General features: G+C 36.3%; 2 protein-coding genes across 6 annotated transcripts in view; both read left to right on the top strand.

Annotated features, from left to right (window-relative positions):
- Window positions 1–24424, top strand: part of LOC114707193 (complement factor H-like) — a 148878-nt gene that overhangs the window by 47335 nt on the left and 77119 nt on the right. For 4 of the 5 annotated variants that reach the window (XM_037211351.1, XM_037211349.1, XM_037211352.1 and 1 more), the window contains exon 2: window positions 13069–13242. In XM_037211351.1, the coding sequence (XP_037067246.1) occupies window positions 13071–13242 (172 nt within the window). In that variant the 5' untranslated portion in view covers window positions 13069–13070. Of the gene's footprint in view, window positions 1–13056; window positions 13243–24424 lie in introns of all 5 variants that reach the window. The other variant, XM_037211350.1, reaches the window with a different exon arrangement.
- LOC114707204 (complement factor H-related protein 5-like) overlaps window positions 19212–24424 on the top strand; it is a 29386-nt gene continuing 24173 nt past the window's right edge. The window contains 3 exon segments of the mRNA XM_037211074.1: window positions 19212–19271; window positions 21477–21512; window positions 22034–22214. Coding sequence (XP_037066969.1) covers window positions 19212–19271; window positions 21477–21512; window positions 22034–22214 — 277 coding nt within the window.

The raw sequence follows: 24424 nt of genomic DNA on the forward strand, positions 1-24424 counted from the left end.
AACAGTTTCTGATAATTAATAAGAAAAAACTGAATGAAAAAAATTTTCTCTCTTCTCTAAACCGCAAAGTGTGAAGAGCCTCTAAATATAATTTATAGAGAAAAAAAGATTCATTTTTAAATGGGTAATTTATAATGTAATAAGATGAATTTTAAAAATGAAATTCAATTTCTTAATTTAAACAAAGCCACTGACCAGGACAGAGTTCCCTCAGGTTCTGAACATCTCTGGGTCTCTGTGAGGTTGATCTCATCTTCACAGATTGGATATTTTAACTTCATAGCCATTAAAATGCATAACTTATTCCATGTCTATTAAATTATCATTCATCAAATAGAAATGTCTTTAATAAGACGATGAAGAACGTTGTTATTTTTGTTGTAAACCATCAAAATGCTAACCCTTTTCTCTTTTCTGATCTCTCCAATGTTTGTGTGCAGACAGTAGGAGATCCCAACACCTCTATATTGACATTGAGTCTAAAGGGGATTTTACTGCTGTCCCTCGGTGTCTTATAAAGCCACCACATGAAGCCACTGCACCCACGGAATCACAAATAACGATTTAAACAGGGTGTAGGATTCTGGAATTTACTCATTGTGGTTGACCTGTTTTCAGGGAGTCTTTATTTCTCCATTTGTTGTTTGCTAATGTTTATGTATAATTAGGGGTGATTCATGTAACTCTCCAGTCCTCACCTTACATTTATTGTAAAATCCAGCCTTTCAAAGTTTTATAACATTGTTTCAGAGATTTAAATTCATTTTATTGTGTGACCACATTTCACTTTGAGTTGTAATTGTGGGAAAGCAGTTACATAAACAGAAAAATCCATCCTGCCAAATGAAAAAAAAAAGTTTCCTTTTCTTTTTGTGTACTTTCGTAATTTTTGAGATTATAATATAACTACATCTCTCCTGTCTCTTCTTCCTTCTAAACCATCCTGTATTCCCCTCCTTGTTCTCTCACTCTTAGCTTTTTTTTTCACTAATTGTTACTGTATGCATGTATGTATATTTATAGACATACATGTAATTATCCTTATATATACAAATGTATATATGTATATATATTTACACACACATGCACACACACACACACACACACACACACACACACACACATTCATCCTTAAATACACCCTGGTCAGTTCATTAAATTTGATCGTAAATACTGTGTGTCTGGTATTCAGTACAGACTGAAGAATGACCTACAATAGTCACACTTTTCCTTTTGAATGAGTGACTCTACAAAGTATACAGCAAGAAAAGTCAAAGAATAAATAGTAAGTAAGAGATAGATACATAGATAACAGAGAGACTCACAGACAGGGAATCATTATTGCAGGCCCTCAAGATGTCCAGTGTTAATCCTCTAAAGAAAATAATTTATGGCACAAAGTGCATCTGGACTTCCCCTCTGAGATCCCCTTGGATTAGGCTTATATGTAGCAGAACAAATAGCAACAGATGGTGATCACATGATCAAAGGAGGTGCAGACAACTTCCAGCAGAAACGGACTGGAAAAGTTGACACAGTAAGCTGGAGTTTCCAATTGCCCCAGGCCAGCCCCAGATAAACTTGCTTTGGCCACTCTTTCAGTTGTTTTCTCTGCTCTTTCTGGGAAATCAGATGGGAAAGTCCAGCTGGCTGCCTTAGACATGCTTCTTCAGTTTCTGCAAGCAAATTTGATGATGTTGCCTGTCCGTTATTTTTGTTTTTTACCTGGAAGCCTCATGCAGTGGGACACTGCTCTGCCCTTTGGAATTCCAGCTGGCTACAATAAAAGAGCTTGCCTTATCTATTTCTTCAGGTTATTCTCTGCAGCCAATTTGATGATGTTTTGTTGTCAGTCTTCTCATCTGTCTGTCTGTGTGTATGTCTGTCTGCCTATCTTCTGTCTGTCTGTTTTTCTGTCAGTCTATCATCTATCTATCTATCTTGCAATTGATTCTTTTTTCTCTTTATGGAAAATCAGTAATGTGTCCAGATTACAAATTTCCTCTGCCTCTACTTCTCCCAGTGCCTCCGCGCCTCTTCTCTCCTCCAAATCCACAACTTTTCATCTCTTATTAGAAAAAGAGCAGTATTCTAGGAGATAACAACAAAATATAATAAAATACACAAAAAATCATCAGATTGAATATGGACAAGACAAATCAAGAGAAGAATAAGAGCCCAAGTCAAGGCACAAGAATCAGAGAACCACTGTGCTTAAACTGTCTGACTCTGGGCTTTTATTTATTTATTTATTTTTGTTTGGGAGATTTTAATGACTGCTTCTATTTCCTTTCATGTTATACATCTACTTATAATTTTTAGCTGATCTTGATTTAACTTTAGTATCAAAATCTTTTAGATTTTCTAATTTTTTGGAGTATAGGTTTTTAAAGTTTGTCCTTATGATTATCTAGATACTTTGTGTTTATCACACTGTCCCCCTTTATAATTCTGATTTTGTTAATTCTATATTCTCTCGCTACTTTTTAATTAATTTGGTATAGGCTTTGTCTATCTTTTGGTTTTCTCAAAGAACCAGTTCTTTGTTTCATTGATGCTTTGTATTGTTCTCTTTGTTTCTATTTCATTGATTTCACTCTTGACTGGATGGGTCAAGAAATAATATTTTATTGTGATTGTTTTCTTTTTGATCTAGAATTTTCAGTTGTATTAAGTGGCTCGTATGATATTTTCCTGGGTTTTTTTTTGTATGTTTGTTTGTTTTTAATTTTACTTACTAAGTATTATGAACTTTCATTATATCCCATAAGTTTGGGAATGCTGTGTATCCATTTCCTTTGTACTCTAGAAAGTAATTAAATTCATTCTCAATTTCTGTCCTGACCCATTTTTTATTCAGTAGGCAGTTATTCAGTTTCAACGTGTTTATAAGTTTTCTGTTGTTTCTATTGTTGAAATCCATCTTTAACCCATGGTGGTTGATAGGATGTAGGGGTTGATTTCAATTTTCATGTATCTGTTGAGACTTGGTTTATGTCAATATATGTGGTCAATTTTAGAGAATGTTCCTTGAGTTGCAGAGAAAAATGTATGTTCATTTAAGTTTAGTTGAAATGTTTTTAGGTATCTATTATATCCATTTGGTTTATAACATCTATTAGCTCTAGCATTTTTCTGTTTAGGTTTTGTCTGGATGAACTGTCTATTGCTGAGAATGGGGTTCTGAAATCTCCTGCTATCGGTGTGTGTATTACATGATTTAAGCTGTAGCATTATTTTTTTTATAAACTGTAGTGCCCTTTTGCTTGCAGTATAAACATTAAGAATTGAAGTGACATTTTGATTGGTATTTCCTTTGATAGGTTTGGAGTATCCTTACATATCTCTTATGATTAGTTTTGGTTGGAAGTCTATTTTTTTAGATATTAAACTGGCTACAAAAGCTAGCTTCTGAGGTCCATGTGCTTAGAATATCTTTTTCCTACCCTTGACCCTGGGATAATGATCTATCATTGGTGTTGAGGTATGTTTCTTGGTTGCAGCAGAAGTATGGATCCTGTTTTCTCATCCATTCAGTTAGTATGAGTCATTTATTGGGCAAGGGAGACCAAGGATGTTGAGAGATAACAATGACCAATGGTTTTGATTTTTCTCTTATGTGTTTTTGTTGTTCTTCTTATTGGTACTGGCTCTCTCTCTCTCTCTCTCTCTCTCTCTCTCTCTCTCTCTCTCTCTTCTCTCTCTCGTCTGTGTGTGTGTGTGTGTGTGTGTGTGTGTGCTTTCCTTCTTCTAATTTTGCTGGGCTGAGATTATTTATTCCCTGTCATCTTGCTTGATGCAGTGGAAACTAGGAGAATTGAACTGATAAATGAGGCAGAATAAAATAACATGCAATAGCCAACTTTATTCAGAATCTAGACAACTTTGACTCTCAGGGCTAAGAATGGTCACATGGTTAACATTACCATGAGATCCATCTGGATACAATCTCAAGTTCAAGTCCCACATTAAAAAACAAACAAACATGTTTTTCCATAGAGGCATATAAAGGATAATTTATACATTTAATTGAAAAATAGCAGTAAACAGTAATATGTAATCTGAAGTAAACTCACCTTATCTGCTACACTTGGAAAGAGCATGAAAAAAACATTCCAAGAACAATTCTATGTTTTGAAGAAATTGACTTCTCAAGTTTCATGTCTTATTTGCTTGGGGTGTTCTCACAAGCACTGAGAATTCTTGTCATAGGAATCTATTCCTGGACTGTGTCCAGAAAATTTCCTGGTTTCATGGTTGTAAATCACCTCTTTAAGTTATAGTTTTCCTTATTAAAACTTCTGTTGGATGGTATTTTTTAGATAGATAGATATTACTTAAATTTGCTTTATCATGGAATGTCTTCTGTTTTCCCTCCATGGTGATTGAAAGTGTAGCTGGGGATAGGAGTCTGGACGGCATCTGTTGTGTCTTTGATTCTGCAGCACATCTGTCCTAGCCCTTTGGCTTTTAGAGTCTCCACTGAGTTGAGTTAATCCATTTAAATCTGACATCATATGTTATGTGTTATTTCTCCCTTGCAGATTTTAATATTCTCTCTTGTTCCATATGTCTAGGGTTTGGATTATTATGTGCAAAGTGGACATTCTTTTATTGGTCTAACCTTTTTAGTTTTCTGTATGCTTCTTGTACTTTTAGATTCATCTGCTTCTTTAAGTTTGGAAATTTTTCTTCTATGATTTTTGTTGAAAATATTTTCTGTGCCTTTGACCTATGCCTTCTCCTTCCTTTATTCCTGTTATTCTTAGATTTTGTCTTTTCATAGTATCCTAGCTTCCCTCAATGTTTTGTGTCAGGAATGTTTTAGATTTCACATGTTCTTTGACTGATGTATCAATTTCTTTCAGTCTGTCCTAAAAGCCTGAGATTCTCCCTTCCATCTTTTGGATTCTGTTGATGAAACTTGCCTCTGTAGTTCCTCTTCAAATTCCAAAAGTATTCTCAGTTATTAACTTTTTAATACAAAGGTTATACACTTTTACTGAATTAAGATATCTTTTTATAGGATAGAAAACATAAATGAATGATCCATGGAATAATAATTTTCAAAAAGTTTGACATATGAGGAAAGAAATGTACAATTAAAGACATTTTGATAATTTAGTAATTATAATAAAATATGAAGCTATGGGATTGTACCATTGAATGGTACTGTTAGATGGTTGTCAAAATGTATACTTAAATGAAATGTGTTATATTAATATAATGAATAATGTAAGGAAATGCAGCTAGCCACAAAAACATGACTGACAGCCACATATATAAAATTTAGGGTTAAAAACATATCACAGGAGGACTGAGTAGATGGCTCAGCAGGTGAATGCATTTCCTGTGTAACTATGAGGACCTACATTTGAAACCCCAGCAGTCAAAAAAAAAAAAAAAAAAAAAAAAAAAACAAACTGAACATGGCTGCAGATTCTCATAATCTCATCACCAGATGCAGACAAGTAAACACCCAGACACTCACTGGGCAGCCAGCTCTACTGAAAGGACAATCTTCTGGTTCAGTAAGAGACCCTGTCTCAAGGCAATAACAAGAGTGACAGAGGAAAACATCTGATTTTCCTCATTGGCCTTTCATGCGCACAGGAAAATCCAAAACACTCATTTGCACATAGCATGCACACATGCATACACACGCCCTTGTGCACACACACAATATCACATGACTAACTGACTAAATGTGTCTTAAATGTGATATTTGGGTAGTTGAATAGAGCAAAGTGGAAGGATGACAAGAGGCTTAAAGAGTGTAGCCAGTATGTTTTTATCTGCATAGTACTTTGTGGTAATACTTTATCACAGTTGAAATATATTCATTATTATTTTTACAGTCCTGTTAATACATTTTTATACTGTCAAATAAAAACCATCACAAAGACATTTTCCCTTGGAAAAGAACCACCCACCAATATTTTCACATATCAATTCCATCATAAATTTATGTTGGAATGACACATTAGATGAGATCAAGACTTCATTCCACAGTGCATACTGATTTTTAGATGCATTACAGATTCTATGTCCAATGATTGCCCTATATTTTTTTTTTTTATTTAATTTGTGATGTATTTTTTTTTAACTTTTAGATAGCACAGAATCAGAAAATAAAAAAATCATTCCCACAGCTGAATGCCAAATGCCAAATGCCGCTTATTGAAAGAGGGAGGAAACCTTAAATACAGGCTTATAGCACAATGGAGGATCCTTGGAGGGCAAAAGTTTGCTACTGAATGTTCTACATTCTTGCATCTAAGTTGTTTACACCAAATGCAGGATACAGGAACAAAGAACCTCCGGTGAGCTCTCCGATGATCTTTAGGTGAGAAGGGAAACCAGCAGGCAATCTGAATAGGGAGGACTTCTGGTCAAGGTCGGTAAGCAAGGTGGCAGCCACTCACAGTCGGGGGCGGGGCCCACACATTGTCATGGATCAACCATCACTGCTGATGGGGCCACAACCTGCATCTGGAAAAATGTAAAATTCAAATGGGGCTGCTTTAAGTACTGATCACCTCTGCTGGTCATTCACTTCATAGAATATTAGTTGTGTTTCAGGAATCACATATAAAAAAAGACAAAGAGATTAATCTGTGCCCACATAAGAATGAAGATTAGATAAGAGTCTGAGGACTGTGGTAATGATATTCCTACTTTTGCCTCCATTTGGTACCCTTTAAAAAGAAATCTCAGTGAGCTAATTCAATTTATTAATGTTCTATGAAATGAATAATTCTTAAATTTGTCAAAGAAGAACACAGGATAAAAAGTATTTAAATTTATTTTAAACCATCTACCAAATTTAGAGAATATTCTTGAAAACTTTCTCTTTTAAAACAACAAAAAAAGAATGAGAAATAATAGGAAATTTGTGTGCTTTTGTTAGTATTCATTGGAATTCTTTTAACATATTAGATGAGGTTCTCTGAGGTAGAATAACCCTTCAAGGAAAAATTAATACTATTCTGATAATAATTCACTAATTATTTATAAATAAGAACATGAAAAAAGAAAATTTTAATGAAACGTCATAAAAACTTGTTAATACAATGAACAATATAGCATTTTAATATGAAGTGACAATAGCTTACCATGATGTAGTCACATATATTTCTCTTCAAATTCAGTTATCATACTGGATATTAAATATTCCTGACCTATTTCTCTGGTGAGCTGCAAAGGACAACTTGATTTCATGAAGAAAGACATTCTCATATAACTCAGTTGTCTGAATTCCATATGTCACCTCCCAGACACTCTCTAGACATAGTTACTTTAATTAGTAGAAAGCAATTCACTGATTAAATGGTTTATATAAGTGTTTTTCTGCCTTTTTTTTTTTTTACAGCAAGTGGTTAGATTATGTTTTTAAAATTGAGTATTGGTTTTATTTTCAATGTCACACATGCATTAAACTATTGTAAAGATAACTTTTAATTTAGTTTGTTTGAATAAATGAATGTTTTCATGTTTTTTATTTATTATCTGATGGCTCCCTTTCCCCCTTTTTTAATTAAGAAAATTTTTTCATTCATTTTACACACCAATCAAAGATCTCCCTCTTCCCTCCTCTCACCGCTCTAGCCTTCCCCTCTCAACCCACCCCCACTCCCACCCACAAAAGACAAGGCCTCTCATATGGAGGCACATCCAGTAGAGGCAAGTCCAAGCCCTTCCCCTTGCCTCAAGGCTACAGGAGGTGTTACATCATAAGTAGTGGGCTCCACAAAGCCCACTCATGCACCAACAATGGATTCTGATCCTGCCACCAGGGGGCCTCCCAAGCAGTTCAAGCTCCTCAACTTTCTCACCATGCAAAGGGCCTAGTCCAGTCCCATGGAGAGCTTTCCATTTTCTGATATCTTCTTCGATTTCTTTCTTCAGAGACTTAAAGTTCTTGTCATACAGGTCTTTCACTTGCTTAGTTAGTTAGCCAAAGTATTTTGTATTATTTGTGGCTATTGTAAAGGCTAATGTTTCTCTGATTTTTTTCTTAGCTCATTTATCATTTGTATACAGGAAGGCTACTGATTATTTTGAGTTAATCTTGTATCCTGCCACATTACTAAAGGTGTTTATCAGCCATAAGAATTCCCTGGTAGAATTTTTGGGGGTCACTTATGTAGACTATCATATTATCTGCAAACAGTGAAAGTTTGACTTCTTCCTTTCCAATTTGTATCCCCTTGATCTCCTTTCGCTGTCTTATTGCAATAGCTAGAACTTCAATTACTGTGGGGTCTTGCCCCACTGGGAACTTAGGTCACCTCAGAAGAGGTAGCCTGGAACCAAGAAAAGGTAAGTGCGCCATTCACCCTTTCCCAGCCTTCTTCTTACCTGGAGACAATCAAATGCAGCAGGGAGTCAAGTCAAGCAAGAATTCATTTATTGTTAGGCAGTAAGCCTCTTTTATAGCAAAAAACCTCAGAACCCTAGAAGGGGGTGGAAGGAACCAACCAATCATTTTAAAGGTCACCCTATACTCATTTCCTTGTTTATGCACTTACATCATCTCCTGATCTTTGTATCCTATCTCAGTGTAAACAACTTGAGCTAACTTCCTCTCTGCACCATCTTTGTAGCTTATGTATGCCCCACAAAGTACTATATTGAATAAATATGGAGAAGGCAGACAGCCTTGTGTTGTTCCTGATTTTAGTGAAATCTTTTTGAGTTTCTTTCCATTTAATTCGATGTTGGCTGTTGGCTTGCTGTAAGTTGCCTTTATTATGTTTAAGCGTGTTTCCTGTATTTCTGATGTCTCCAAGATCTTAATCATAAAGGGGTGTTGGATTTTGTCAAAGGCCTTTTCAGCACTTAATGAAATGATCATGTGGTGTTTTTTTTTTTTTTTCTTCCAGTTTGTTTATATATTGACAGACCTTCATATGTTTAACCATCCTTGCATCTCTGGAATGAAGCCTACTTGATCATGGTGGATAATGTTTTTGCTATGTTTTTGGATTTGGTTTGCCAATATTTTATTAAGTATTTTTGCATCAATGTTCACGAGGGAGATTGGTCTGTAATTCTCTTTCTTTGTTGCGTTTTTGTGTGGCTTGGTTATCAGAGTAACTGTAGCCTCGTAAAAGGAGTTTGGTAACGTTCTTTCTGTTTCAATTGTCTGAAACAATTTCAGGAGTATTAGTATTAACTCTTATTTGAAACTTTGGTAGAATTCAGAACAGAAACCATCTGGTCCTGTGATTTTGGGGGGGGGTGGATTTTAATGACTGTTTCTATTTTCTTAGGGGTTATTGGCCTATTTAAATTGTTTATCTGGTCTTGATTTAAATTTGGTATGTGGTACCTGTCCAGAAAATTGTCCATTTCTTTCAGATTTTTCAGTTTTGTGGGGTATAGGTTTTTGAAGTATGACCTGATGTTTCTCTGGATTTCCTCATTGTTAGTTGTTATGTCTCCTTTTTCATTTCTGATTTTATTAATTTGGATGCTCTCTCTGCCTTTTGGCTAGTTTGGATAAGGGTTGGTCTATCTTGTTGATTTTCTCAAAGAACCAGCTCTTTGTTTCATTGATTCTTTATATTGCTCTCTTTGTTTCTATCTTATTGATTTTCAGGCCTCAATTTGATTATTTCTTGGCATCTATTCCTCTTGGGTGACTTTGCCTCTTCTTGTTCTAAGGCTTTTAAGTGTGCTGTTAAGTCACTAGTGTGAGATTTCTCCAACTTCTTTTTGTGAGCATTTAGTGCTATGGATTTTTCTCTTAGCACTGTTTTCATAGTGTCCCATAAGTTTGGGTATCTAGTTCTTTCATTTTCATTGAACTCTAGGAAGTCTTTAATTTCTTTCTTTATTTCTTCCTTGACTCATTGGTGATTCAGTGGAGCATTATTGTTTCCATGAGATTGTAGACTTTATGTAATTTTGTTGTTGTTGAAATCTAACTTTAAGCCATGGTGGTCTGATAGAATACAGGAGGTTATTCCAAATTTTTTGTATCTGTTGAGATTTTCTCTGTGACCAAGTATCTGGTCGATTTTAGAGAAAGTTCCATGGGGTACTGAAAAGAATGTATATTCTTTTTTGTTAGGGTGAAATGTTCTATAGATATTGATTAAGTCCATTTGCGTCATTATATCAGTTAGGTCCCTTATTTCTCTGTTAAGTTTCGATCTGGCAGATCTGTCCAGTGGTGAGAGTGGTGTGTTGAAGTCTCGCACTATTAATGTGTGGGGGTTTGATAGTTTGATATGTGATTTAAGCTTTGGTAATGTTTCTTTTACATATATGGATACCCTTGTATTTGGAGCATTATTGTTCAGAACTGAAACCTCATCTTGGTGGATCTTTCCTGTAATTAGTATGTAATGTCCTTCTCGATACCTTTTGTGTGATTTTAGTTTGAAGTCTTTTTTGTTAGATATTAGGATAGCTGCACCAGCTTGCTTCTTAAGTCCTTTTGATTGAAAAGATGTACCTAGAAGATTTCCTGTGTCCCGGCCCGCTGGCAGTCAGAACAAATTTCTCCCACTAGCTTCCTCCAATTAAACACACAGAGGCCTATATTAATTAAACTGCTCGGCCATTAGCTCAGGCCTACCACTGACTAGCTCTTACATTTAAACTAACCCAGAACTCTTATTTATATTTAGTCATATGGCTTGGTCACTTTTCCCAGTTCTGCCTTCACAACTTGCTTCCTCTGTGTCTGACTGGTGACTCCTGACTCAGCCTTCCTCTTCCCAGAATTCTCCCCTCTACTTATCTGAATATACTTCCTCCCTGGCTACTGGCCAATCAGCATTTTATTTATTAACCAATCAGAGCAACACATTCACAGCACACAGAGTGATATCCACAGCAGAAAGACTTTTCCCAGCCTTTTAATCTGAGGTAGAGACTGTCTTTAAAGTTGAGGTACGTTTCTTGTATAGAGCTAAAAGATGGGTCTAGCTTTCATATCCATTCTGTTAGCCTGTGTCTTTTTATAGGTGAAATAAGTCCATTGATATTAATGGATATTAATGACCAATGGTTGTTAATTCCTGTTATCTTTTGGTTGTAGTGTGTGTGTTTCTCTTCTTTGGGAATTACTGCTGTGGGGTTATCTATTGCCTGTGTGTTTGAGGTGTATCTTACCTCCTTAGGTTTGCATTTTCCTTCCAGTGCTTTCTGTAAGGCTGGATTTGTGGATAGGTATTGTTTAAATCTGCTTTTGCCTTGGAATGTCTTGTACACTCTGTCTATGGTAAATGAAAGTTTTGCTGGGTATATTAGTCTAGGCTGGCACCCATTGTCTCTTAGTGTCTGCATTACATCTGTTCAGGACCTTCTGGCTTTCAAAGTCTCCATTGAGAACTCAGGTCTTCTTCTGATGGGTCTGCCTTTATAGGTCACTTGGCGTTTTTCCTTAGCTGCTCTTAACATTCGTTCTTTATTCTTAATGCTTAGTGGTTTAGTTATTATGTGGTGAGGGGACTTTTTGGTGGGTCTAGTCTATTTGGTGTTCTATAAGCTTCTTGTGTCTTCATATGTATTTCCTTCTTTAAGTTGGAAAAGTTTTCTTCCATGATTTTGCTGAATATGTATCTATGCCTTTGAGTTGGTATTCTTCTTTTTTTTTTTTTTTTTTTTTCTCGAGACAGGGTTTCTCTGTGTAGCTCTTCCTCCTGTGTGCTGGGATTAAAGGCATCTGCCACCACCTCCCGGCTTGAATTCGTATTCTTATACTTCTTCTATCCCTGTTATTTTTAGGTTTAGCCTTTTCAGGGTGTCCCAGATTTCCTGGACATTTTGTGTTATGACTATTTTGGCTGTGGTGTTTTCTTTGACTGAGGAATCTATTTCCTCTATTGTATCCTCTACACCAGAGATTCTGCCTTCCATTTCTTGTATTCTGTTGGTTATGCTTACATCTGTGTTTTTTTGTTCATTTACTCAGATTTTCTATTTCCAGTATTCCTCTTGTTTGTGTCTTCTTCATTGTTTTCTATTTCAATTTTCAGATCTTGAACTGTTTCCTTCACATGTTTAATTGCTTTTTCATGGTTTTCTTGGCTTTCTTTAAGGGATTTATTGATTTCTTCCAATTTTTTGTTTGTCTTTTCCTCAATTTCTTTAAGGGAATTTTTCATTTTTTCTTCAAAGGCCTGTAGCATCTTTATGAAGCTATTTTTAAGGTCACTTTCTTCTGCTTAATCTACATTGTGATGGTAGGGTCTTACTGTTGGAGGAGGGCAGGGTTCTGCTGATGCCATATTGCTCTTTATGTTGTTGTATGTATTTTCACATTGACATCTGCCCATCACTTCCTCTAAAAGGTGCAAAAGGTGCATGTGTCTGAGCAAGGTGCTGTTGGTCAACTCTGTGCTTGTTGTGTGTGTGTCTCAGGGGGCTCCTTTGGGTCCAATCGTAGCTCTTGGTCTACTTGGAGCTGGCAGATTCTGAATCTCAGGGAGCTGCACTTAGCCCAATCCAAGCTAGCTGATTCTATGACTCAAGGAGTCACTGTTGGTGTTATCAGGACTCTTGGTCCAGTCAGAGCTGGTGGATTCTGTGTCAGGAAACCACTATTGGTCCAATGAGAGATGGCAGATTCCTTTCCTCAGGAAGTTACAGGAGTCGCAGACAGATGGGTATTGGGATAGGACTTGGGTCTTATAGATTACAGGGTCCAATGTGGGGTTTGGTGGGACAGTATGACTTTGGGGAGTTTTCTCTGCTGGCAAGTAACTGGGTAGAGTTGGATGAGGGTTCCCAGGGACTGGCTGTGTCCCAGGGCCTGGGTCCCAGAGGCAGGACTCTCTGGGAGGGAGAGAAGTCATTCACCTCTTGGTCCAATGGGAGCTGGTGGGTTCTTTGTCTCAGGAAGTTACTGGGGTCACAGGCAGATGGGTATTGGGGTAGGACATGGGTCTTATAGATTGTAGGGTCTGATTGGGGGTTTTGGTGGGTCAGCCTGCCTGTGGGGAGTTTTCCCTGCTGACAAGTAACTAGGGAGGAATTATGTGGGCTGATGTTCATATTCTTAAATTTAATGAGAATTAAAATAGTCCTCATTATTTTTATGTTTCTTTTCAGAAATGACATGCAATCCTCCTCATATTCCAAATGGTTTCTACGCACCTCAGAGGATCAAACACAGAGCTGATGATGTAATCATATATGTATGTAGAGATGGCTTCTATCCTGAAACCCAGAAAAAAGTCGTAAAGTGTACAAGTACTGGCTGGATTCCTGCTCCAAGATGTGGCTGTAAGCTTTATTCACACCTTTAATCATCATAATCCTGAAATTATACTTTTAAACATGGACAAATGGAGATAAGTAGCAAATATTTGACTTTTTGTTTGCATACAAGTTTTAGAAACACTTTGCTTTTAAAAGTAAGTAATATTTTAAGTAATAATAATTTTCCTTTTGAAAATAGATTCTTTTTTCACACAACATATTCTAACTATAGTCTCTTCTCCCACTGCTCCTCACAGTTCCTTCCCAACTCCCCTCACCCCCAGATCCACTCCCTTTCCACTCTCATGAGAAAAGAAATGTCTTCTAAGAGATAACAACCAAACATAACACAATACATTATAATTAAGATGAAGTAAAAACTATCATCTCAAAGTTGGAACCCAAAAGGAGGAAAAGAGTCCCAAGAGTGGGCAAAGGAGTCAAAGACCAACTTGTCACAGTCAGGAGCCCCATAAAAATGCAAAGCTAAAAGCTGTAATACATTCACAGAGGACCTGGTGTAGACCTGTGTAGGCACTGTGCTTGCTCTGTGACCTTATATGCACCTTGCCTAGTTGGTGGAAAGGGCCTTGTTCTCCTGGTGTCTTCCTCTTCTGTGAGATTCCTTGGGCTCTGTAAAGAAGGATTTGACGGAGATCTCCAATTTAGACTCTTCACCTAATATCTAGCTGTGAGTCTCTGTGTCTGTTCTCATTTGCTGACAGAAATAGCCTCTCTGATAATGACTGAATAAGGTACTGGTCTATAAGTATAGCAGAATATCATTAGGAATCATTTATTTATTTATTTGGGCTACAAGTATAGCAGAATATCATTACGAATCAATTTATTTAATTATTGATTGATTGATTGATTGATTGATTACTGGTAGTATTCAGTTTTTATCCTAAATCTGTGGTTTATCTAGTCTCTTGGTTTTGGTTTGGTGTGGGCTCCTTCTCGTGAAGAGTGCCTTAGGTCAAAGAAGACATTGGTTGCCTGCTCTCACAAGTTCTGTGCCACTATTGCCTAAGCATATCAGACAAGCAAGAAAAATTGTAGGTCAAAGGATTTAGGACTGAGGCAGTGTTTACATTTTTGATAGCCTGCCAAGTACCTTCCAGCACCAAAGGCACTAGAAGGCTCTATGTAGGCACCAGATCAACTTCTCCATGTTCAATGAGTTGTATGGATGTTCTGCTCTGCCCTGGGGCCCCACTGTCAGTTTGTAAGAACAACTCATTTTATAGCAACAGTCTGGTTTATTTGGGGATTCTATGAGATTGTCTTGGTCAACAACTCAACTGAATGCATCCCAGTTCTAACTACTGGAAGCCTTGTTTGGTGACAAGAGATGGCCAGTTGAGACTCTGCATCCCCCATTATGAGGAGAACTCATAAGGATCACATTAATATGTTTTAGAAAGTTTTCACTGTCCTAGGTTCCCATATCATCCCTCAAATACCCCTTAATCCAGCTGTCTCTCCCCAGTTCTCTCCCTCTACCCTATCTTCCCTCCTTCCTCCCACATTCTAGTTTCTTTTCAAAAAGTCAGGCATCCAAAGTGTAGGATTTATGTCTGAGTATTTACTTGATTCCATGATCAAATATAAGTCTGTTTTACATCAAATACATCAATACATGTGTTTTTTTTTTTTTTATTAACTATAGCTCTGTAGTACAAATGAAATCAGGATGTGAGATATCTAAGTATTTAATTTATTTTCAGGATTGTTGTTAGTCTTCCTGGTTTTTTTTTTCCATATGAAGTTGGATTTGTCCTTTTAGTCTGTAAAGAATTTGTTGTAATTTGTAATAGGATTGCACTGAATATTAGCTTCCTTTGGTAAGATGCCATTTACATGTTAATCACATCCGTCGCATATAAGTACTTTTCATATTCTGCTATCTTCTTCAATTACTTTCCTCAAAGACTTGAATTTCATATATGTCTTTACTGACTTGTTTGAGTATTAACTCTAGATATTTAATTTTATTTTATTTGAGGCTATTGAAGACTCATGTGTTGTCCATGATTCTTTCTTCAGTATTTGTCGTTTTTTAGTAAGGAGGGCTACTGAGATTTTTTTTGTTTTCGAGACAGGGGTTTCTCTGAATAGCTTGTGCACCTTCCTGAACTCACATGTAGCCAGGCTGCCTTTGAACTCACAGAGATCAGTGGCTCTGCCTCCCAAGTGCTCGACTTAAAGGTGTGCGCCACCACTGCCTGGGCTAGTTATCTTTATTCAAGCCACTTTGCTGAAAATGTTTATCTGCGTATAGGTTCCCTGGTGGAATTTGGGGGCGCCACTTATTTATATTATCATATGGTCTACAAATAAAAATATTTTGAATTTTTTTCCTTTCCAATTTTTATACTCCCCTTGATCTGCCTTCATTTGTCATTGCCTAGCTAAACCTTCAAGTAATATATTAATAGATATGGAAGAGAGTGGACAACTTTGTCTTGTTTCTGATTTCTGTTGGAATGCTTTGAGTTCATTTAATTGATTTTGCTATAGGCTTGCAGTATATTGCCTTTATTGGCTTAAATATGTCCCTTTTATTCATGAAGGGTGTTGACGTTGTCATACTTTTTTCAACATCAGTAAGATGGCCATGTTTTCTTTTTAGTTTATTTATATGGTGGATTATTATTGGACTGATTTTTGTATGTTGAACCATCCCTGCATCTCTGGGATGAGCCTACTTGACTCATTACAAGATGAATTGTGATGATGTTCTATGATCCTGCTCTGAAAGTATTTTATCCCATATTTTTTGCATCTGTGTTCATAAGTGACTTGGTCTGTAATTCCTTTCTCATTGATTCAGTGGTTAGGTATCGGGATGACTGTAGCCTTATGAAATGAATCAAGCAATGCTGCTTGTTTTGTTTCTATTTTGTGAATAATTCTGAGGATACTGGTCTAAATCTTTGAAAAGTTAGTAGGATTCTGGATAAAAACCATCTGCCCTGAGCTTTTAAAACTGTTTATTTATATTGATTTAACTTTCGTAAGTGTACCTTATTGTGAAAATTATTCATTTCTTTTATATTTTCCAATTTATAGAGTTCGGGCTTTTGAAAATGTATCTGTATATTCTGGGATTTTATGGGTGTCTGTTTTATATTCCCTTTTTCATTCTGATTTGTTTAATTTGGATATTGTCTCTCTCTTTTAGTTAGTTGGATAAGGATTTTCCTATATGTGAGTTTTCTCAATGAGCTCATTTTATTACTTGTAATGTCCTGTTTGTTTCTATTTTTTTAATTTCAACCCCAGTTTGATTATTTTTTGCTGTTTACTCCTCTTGAGTATGCATTACTTCTTTTTGTTTTAGAGCTTCAGTGTGCTGCTGTTAAGTTGCCAGTATGGATCTTCCTATTTTTTATGTAAGCAGTTAGTGCTATGTGCCTTCCCCTTTGTGTTTGATTTCATCGTGTGTGTCCATAAGTTGTATGTTGTGTATTCATTTCATGGATTCTAGCGTTGTCTTAATTTTGTCTTATTCTTCCTTGGCCCCTGTAACCATTCAGTGCAGACTGTTTGAATTTCCACAAGCTTGTAAGCTTTCTGTTGTGTCGTCGTATTGTCATATACAGCTTCGAATCTATGAGAGGATGCAGGAGTTACTGGAATTTCTTTTATTCTTTGAATCTTGCTTTGTTTCTGAGTATGTAGTCAATTTCTGGAAGAAAGTTCCATGAGTGTGAGAGAAGGTATATTTTTTGTGGATTTTTCCATTGAGAGTATGTAGTGTCCTTCTCACTCTTTTGATGATTTTGATGAAGCCTATGTTGTTGAGACATTGAATGGTACACCAGCTGCTTTTAGGTCGATTTGCCTGGATTATCTTTTTCCAACCCTTGACTATTGAGTGTCCTTCTTTGGTATGCAGCAAAGGAATGGATTCTGGGTTTGGAGTCTATTCTCTTAGTCTGTGTCTTTTATTGGGAATCTGAGGTCCATTGATACCTGATATATCAGTGACCAAGATAATTTTTAAAGCTCCTGTATTTATGTAATTGGTTGTGATAATATGTTCATGTGTGTGTGTGCTGCATTTTTCCCATTCTTTAGGTTTTGCTGGTGTTGAGATTATTTATTTGTCTGTGTTTTCATGGGTATAATTAATCTCTTGGTTTGAAGATGTTTCTAGCATCTGCTATTAGGCTGAATTTCTAGATTAGAATGTTTGCATTTGGTTTATTCACAGAAGTATTTTATTTCTTCGAATGTATGGGTATATGAAAGTATTTGCGGGAGAATATTAATCTGGACTGGCATCTTGGTTTCTAGAGCTGTGTAGAAACATATATCAAGATCTCTGGCTTGTAGAGTCTTCATTTGCTAAGTCAGAGTATTTTCAAATTGTTCGCCTCTTTGTTTATTGTCTTTTCTCTTGTAGCTTTTAATATTCTTGTTTTTCTCTGTTTAATGTTTTATTATGACATGGTGAGAGAACTTTCTTTATGGTCCAGTCGATTTGGTGTTCTGTATGCTTCTTGTGCATTATAGGCACCTCCTTCTTCCTGTCAGAAAATTTTCTTCTATGATTTTTGTTGGAAATATTATTCCTGGCCTTTGAGCTGAGATTTTCTCTTTCCTTTCCTGTGCGTTTTAGGTTCGAGGTACTGATTTTCTATATTTTGTCTTTGTGGGTGGGTGTTTTATTCCTTTTTTTCTGCTCTCAGAAGAGTTTGGGGAGAGTGTTGGTGGCTGTTTTACTTATTTTCCTGGTCGGTTCAGCTGGTTGTTCACAGGAGAATTTGCTTAGCAGGGGCGCTGGACAAAGCAAGAGTGTGCGGAGAGGATAGCAAGGGAAGATCTGTGATTCCAGGAGATCAGCGCTGAGGAAGACACAGAGGCTGCCACTGGTGTTCCACTGCAGAGCTGGACTTAGACTCGGGAGGCATCTTGGGGAGCAGGGGAGAGAGTTGAAGCTTAGGCTCTGGTTCAACATTCACACTCACAAGCTTTTGACAAGAACTCTTCAGTCCTTATCAGGATTTAAGCTCTATGTGATTGCCTGATGACAGCTCACTTGCTCTAGTAGTGATCAGAAGAGACAGTGGGGCCCAGTAATCTTCCATGATCTACTCACACCAATTGCTTTCTGGCACGCAGTTCTCATGTTCTGAAAGTCCACTCACACTATGAGAGGAAATTATGTTATTTTTCTTGGAGGGAGTGCTTGGAGGACTTCAGTGGCTTCTCTACACACACGAGCATCATTTGAATCAAGAATGTATTTTATTTCTGAGTTATACTCTTTCACTTTTCAGTTTTGTGCCTATCTATATCCGATTTCTGTAATCCTGTCTTAGATGCTCATGATAAATGTATAGTCATAGTGAAGCCTGGTATCCTTAACCCAAAATATATATAGTGACAAAAGTGGTCAGGATCTCCTTTAGTTCCCCGTTCTGCTCATGTGTCAGTATTACTGAAGAGATAACTTAGAAGAAAGGATTCTTTACAGTTTGGTGACTTGATTCACGGTCAACTAGTCTCATCACTTTAAGCCTGTGAGAGGCGGAGCATTATGTGAAGAGTGAGAGTAAAGCAAGCTGCTTGCCTCCTTCCTTCCAGGAAAAACTACTATAAAAGAATGGCCAAGTTACCCACACCCCTTCAAAATGCAAGAGCCCGAATGATTGAACTTATTTCACAAGCTAGCAACTTCTGGACTTTACCCCCTCTCCCATAGCTCCAGCAAATAGAAACCAAGTTTCCGTTAAAGTGAGATTTGGGGAATGTATGAGGTCCAAATCATAATAAGAAAGAAAGAGCGATTTTCAGTAAGAAATATTATTTAATGTATTGGAAACTGTAAGGGAAAATGAAATTTTATATTTTGTTAAAAATTTAATATTTGACAATTTTTACATGTATATAAACTCCGGATAGTCTATCTCATTAACATTTTCTCACACCCCAACTCTACCAATAAACCTCATACTTGCTGTCTTTTCTCAGATTTCTCAATGGAGTTTGATGAATGTACATGTAGTTTAACAAAGGGCATATGGTGCAACACTGGATTGGTATGTCTTATGAACTATTTAGCACTTGTGGGTATACACCTGAAATCGCGACTCTCATTTTTTTTTTGCTGAATCAAGTATATGAAATAGTCAGAGATGAGCACATGTTCCCTGTGAGAGTTTACTCCATTCATGCCTGTATGTTGATGGCCCATCTTGATAGACTCAGTGCAGACATCTGTAGAATGATAGTTTTTATTGTAATGGCTCTGAATAGGCCAGAAATTGAAGATATTTCACCAGCCATGATTACTCATATTCAGCTCCCAAAATCTTTGTGCCCTTTCATCCACATGTTCCTTGAACTTTTGAGGGATGTGTAAATGGTCTTGTTTAATGATGAGCACACTCTTACTACTTCCATTGCCTCGGGCATTAATAAATCTCTACATTATTCATATTGTTACTGGAAAAGAGGGCATCTCTGGATTAATGCTGACAATTTTGATATCTAAAATGAACATATATATTTAGAAGATAGTTCATGTATGTCAATTTATTCTGTACTAACAGAATTAATTCCCCTAGATCTTATAAACCCTGCCATAGCTTTAATAAGTTTACAATTACAGGGTGCAGTTGGCGTAGCTGGAGTTTACATATAATCTGTCCAAAGATATCTGACCATCTGTGGCATGAATATATTGGGAATATGTGAGGTTTTTCACATCAGAATTTCTTAGTGTTTCCTGAATAAAAATAAGATGAACTTATTTTCATTAAATACCTTTTGTACTTAAAGTGTTTAATACTCTCTTATTCTAGGCAGGCCTGTTCAATTACATTTATTTACAATGATTTGCTATTTGGGTAAATTATGTGCTATAAATTCACCAGCGGGAACAATAACAGGGGATCATGATCAGAATATTGATTAGAGAGAGTCTACAAAGTTGATCTGTTGTGCCAATTGAATAAACGTAGTAGATAAACTTATAGGTAATAATTAGAAATCCTGATAGTCGTCAAAAATTTAACGTATGCTGTTACTTATTTAAAGCTTTTTGAAAATTAGTAATACATTAATCAATTGGATGTAGTCGAATTCAGACTGTGATGGACCAACCATCACTGGCTAATCTGGCCACATGACCTACATCTGGAAAACGTGTAAGATTCAAATGGGGCTGCTTTAAGTACTGACCACCTCTGCCCGATCATTCTCTTTAAGGAATATTAGGTTGTTTGAGATCACCTATAAAGAGACAAGGACAATTCATCTTGTGTCCACATGAGAAGAAGATAGCCTAAGAGGCAGTTAAGAAAGGTGTCGTATAAGGCGTAATAATATCCCTACTTTAAACCATTGTCTCCTTTTTTACCTTAAAAGAATTCTCAGTGTGCAATTTAATTTTTTTAATTAAGAAAATTTTTTCATTTTACACACCAAGATCCCCCTGTTCCCTCCCTGCTCCTCCAGCCTCCCCCTCTGAACCCACCTCCACTTCCCCCCAGCAAAGCAAAGGCCTCCCATGAGGAGTACCATCAATAGAGCAAGGCAGCCCCTCCGACTGCCTCAAGCCTACAAGAGTGTCCCACGATGGTAGTTGGCTCCAAAAGCCCACTCATTCACCAGGGTGGATTACTAACATTTAGATTGCTTGATTTCTTATGAAAAGTTAAAATTATCAAATTTTATACAGAACATCAAGAGAAAAAATAATTTAAATTTATAACTCATGTAACAAATGTGTTGTGCATGAGTGAAGGAAGGTATGAGTATTTGTTTATTTGGGCATTTGTATTGGAATTTTTTAACCTACTTTATGAGGTCTTAACTAGAATTATACTTCATAGAAATAAATACTAGTTGATATTAAGTATTTATTAATTATAAATAAAACATGAAAGGGAAAATTTAATGAACATTTCATATAAATATTAATACAATGAAAAATATAGCATTTCAATATGATTATAAAATTAGTTTCACTGTTTATAATCAATGATATTTCAGTTCTGATTCAAATTAAAAAGCAGTTATATTTGGATATTAACAAATATCCCTGACCCACTTTCTGGTGACCTGCAGTATAACTGATTTCATGAGAAAGGACTTCTTCACATACCTCACAGTCTAATCCTATTTGTCTCCTTCTCCAGACACTATCTAAATAGTATTTGTAAGTTAATAGAAAGTAATTCCTGATAAGTTTTATCTCTGATAGAAGTGTTTTTCGTCTGTTTATTTTTTTCTTATTGCAGAGTGAAAACTTGTGTTTTCCACAAATCAAAATTATGGTACGTCTAAATGATGAAGAGAGATACAGAACCTGACTCCCAGTACTATAGGAAAGTGGGTTCTACTACTCTGCAACAGTGATTTGTGACTGATTCAGGGAAACACTGGGGCTTCATTCACTGCACTAACAGAGGGTGGGAGCCTGCAGATCCATGCCACAGTAAGTCAATGTCGCATGTAGATCATGTTTATTCTTGTGGAAGATGAAAAGAGAAAGAATGCACAATTGATATTTATGTCTCTCATGAACGAAATTAGAAAACAGAAGAGTTTGTGATCAAAAAAGACAGTTTGTGCTTTTGTGACGGCTCTTCATGAATGAACACGGAAATAGGGACTATGAGAAGCCTTTATTGCTTCCATATTTTATTATAAAAACTAAAATAAATGCTACTTTTTAAAGCATTAGTTTTGTTGTTGAATGCACAAAATATCATTTAACTATTGTAAAGATAAACTTAGTTTTAAAAAAAATAAAGAATGTTTTTGTATTTAACATTTATGTATATTTATTGCCTAGGGCAATGTTTTCCATGAAGTGGAGAATGGGAATCGTCCATACAGCAAAATTACCATATATCAGGGCGAGTCTGCAAAAGTCAAAGTGTTACCCCTGGCTACAGTCTTCCAAATGGTCCAAGACACAGTTACATTACACGAGAATGGTGGATTCCTCAAACCAAAGCAACGCCTGTCAGTAAGTAACCAGCTCGAGATCACAAGAGCTCTTGACTCCCCATCCATCTATATAACCTGTGGCAAAAAATACTCTTTCAAGTGTGTGTAAGTGGAATACTAGATTCTTGAGAATTATATAGAAAGTAAACAAACTAGTAACATTACAACAAAATAAATTGACTTAACTAGATACTATAAACTTTGAAAATCACTTTGTTATTCACTGAAAACATATAAAATATAGTTTAAATAAATTTAATATGATAATAGCTACACCCATCATTCATATATTCAGAGTAGTAACATGCATTTTAAAGCTCTGCTAATTATTCTCTGAATCCTTTGTGATGATGTAACTGGAAAGGGAATCTAGACATTGGTGTCTGGTTTTCATGTTTTTTCCCAATCTCGTAGTAATGTTTTGTATTGATGATTACTTCTTGTTCTTTGTTCTTGAAAATGACTGTTGATGCACACTTTATTTTCAGAATAAATGTCTATAAAATATTGACAAATAATTAGTGCTGATTAAAATTCCTTCCTTGGGCTGGAGAGATAGCTCAGAGTTAAGAGCACTGGCTGTTCTTTCCATAAGTCCTGAGTCAAAATTTCCAGCAACCACATGGTGCCTTACAAACCACCTGTAATTGAGATCTTGCTGCCCTCTTCTGTGTGTAGGATGCATTGCAGGCCAGAACACTGATACATAAACTAAAAAACTTAAAAATTCCTGGTATATCATTTGGGTTTTAAAAAATATTATCCTAAGTCAATTTGCAGACAATAAATTTAATTTTTAAATGCATTTTTAATTCACACATTTGTAATTAGTTGCCGTGTAAAAATTAAAAGAACTTCTAAAAATCAGTCTGATTATAGTGTATTCATTTGTTTACTTCAGATTTCAATCTTTAAATAACCTTGATTAGATTTGAATACAATTATCCTTGAATTTTCAGAACAATTTTGAAATAATCACAATCATACTTCTTCTTATTTATGGATGTAATGTATATAAAAATTTTAATCTGTTTTTGAAATCAGTGATAAATTTCTATATGATTAATATTATACGCTGGCTTAAAAATGTGCGAGTTTGTTGTGCAATCATGACCGAGAAGACCACCAAAGACGACATGCCAGAATGCAAAAGCAAGGTTTATTGTAATATCAAAAAGCATATCAAAAGCAATACAAGCTAGGCAGAACTTTCCAATAATCCAAGGCAGATGGAGCTGGAGGAATGCCTGCCAGCTGCAAGCTCAGTTTTAAAGGCAAAAGTCACGAAGGTTACATTTAAGGTGCTAGTATGGGACAATTCTGATTGGCCGACTACTGGCCTTCTAGAAATGCATGGCTTAATCTTACTTCTAAGGTGGTTGCCCACCACCATTTCTCATTGGCTACCTCAGGTGGGGAACATTTCTTGCTCAGTTACTCTGGAAACAGGGTTGTAGTTATTTGGCAGCGACACTTACCCTGCGAGAAATTGTCATGAAACAGGACAATCTACTAAAAGAGTTTTAGTTAAGACAAATGAAAAGGACGGTGCTCTGGGCCTGTTAAAGAGACGGTCATGGACAAGAAAGAGGAAGCGGGAATATGAAACCATTATAAAGGCTTGTCCGAGGCACACATAGCCTATTGCCTAAAAGGGAAATCTTAGGCCTGAGTTTTAGGGTGAGAAGCATTTGTCTTATTTTCTAAGATGGCTCATTTTGGTCTCACAAGTTCTTATTATTGCGCTTTCGTTCAGCTGGTTTGTTCATATTTATTGTGCTGATCCATATGTACATACTTCTTTTCATATTTCTATCTTTTATTTTTTTAAGTCCTATCCATGTAAATTGCTTTAGCTTCTTTCTCAAGTAACTCAAAAAAGATCTAAAACAAAGGTGTCCCAGATCGTGGCCAGAAGCACCAAAGAGCAGCATGCCGAATGCAAAAGCAGGCTTATTCTGGATATCCAAAAAGCCAATACAAGCTAGCAGACTTCATCCAATACATTCCAACACGAGTGGAGCTGAGAAGTTCCCCACCGTCGTGAAGTCAGTTTTTTTTTTAAAGGGAAAAGTCAGCAAGGTTTACATTCATTTAGGGTGGTAGTATGAATACAATTCTTGATTGCTCGCTTCTAGGGACTTCTAGGAATACTTCTAAGGGTGTTGGTTCCCGCCACCATTCTCATTGGCTGCCCTCAGGTGGGCATTTCGTAGTCAGTTACCCTGGAAAA

Source organism: Peromyscus leucopus, chromosome 15 (genome assembly GCF_004664715.2).
Source record: "Peromyscus leucopus breed LL Stock chromosome 15, UCI_PerLeu_2.1, whole genome shotgun sequence".
In the NCBI taxonomy this organism is placed as follows: domain Eukaryota; kingdom Metazoa; phylum Chordata; class Mammalia; order Rodentia; family Cricetidae; genus Peromyscus; species Peromyscus leucopus.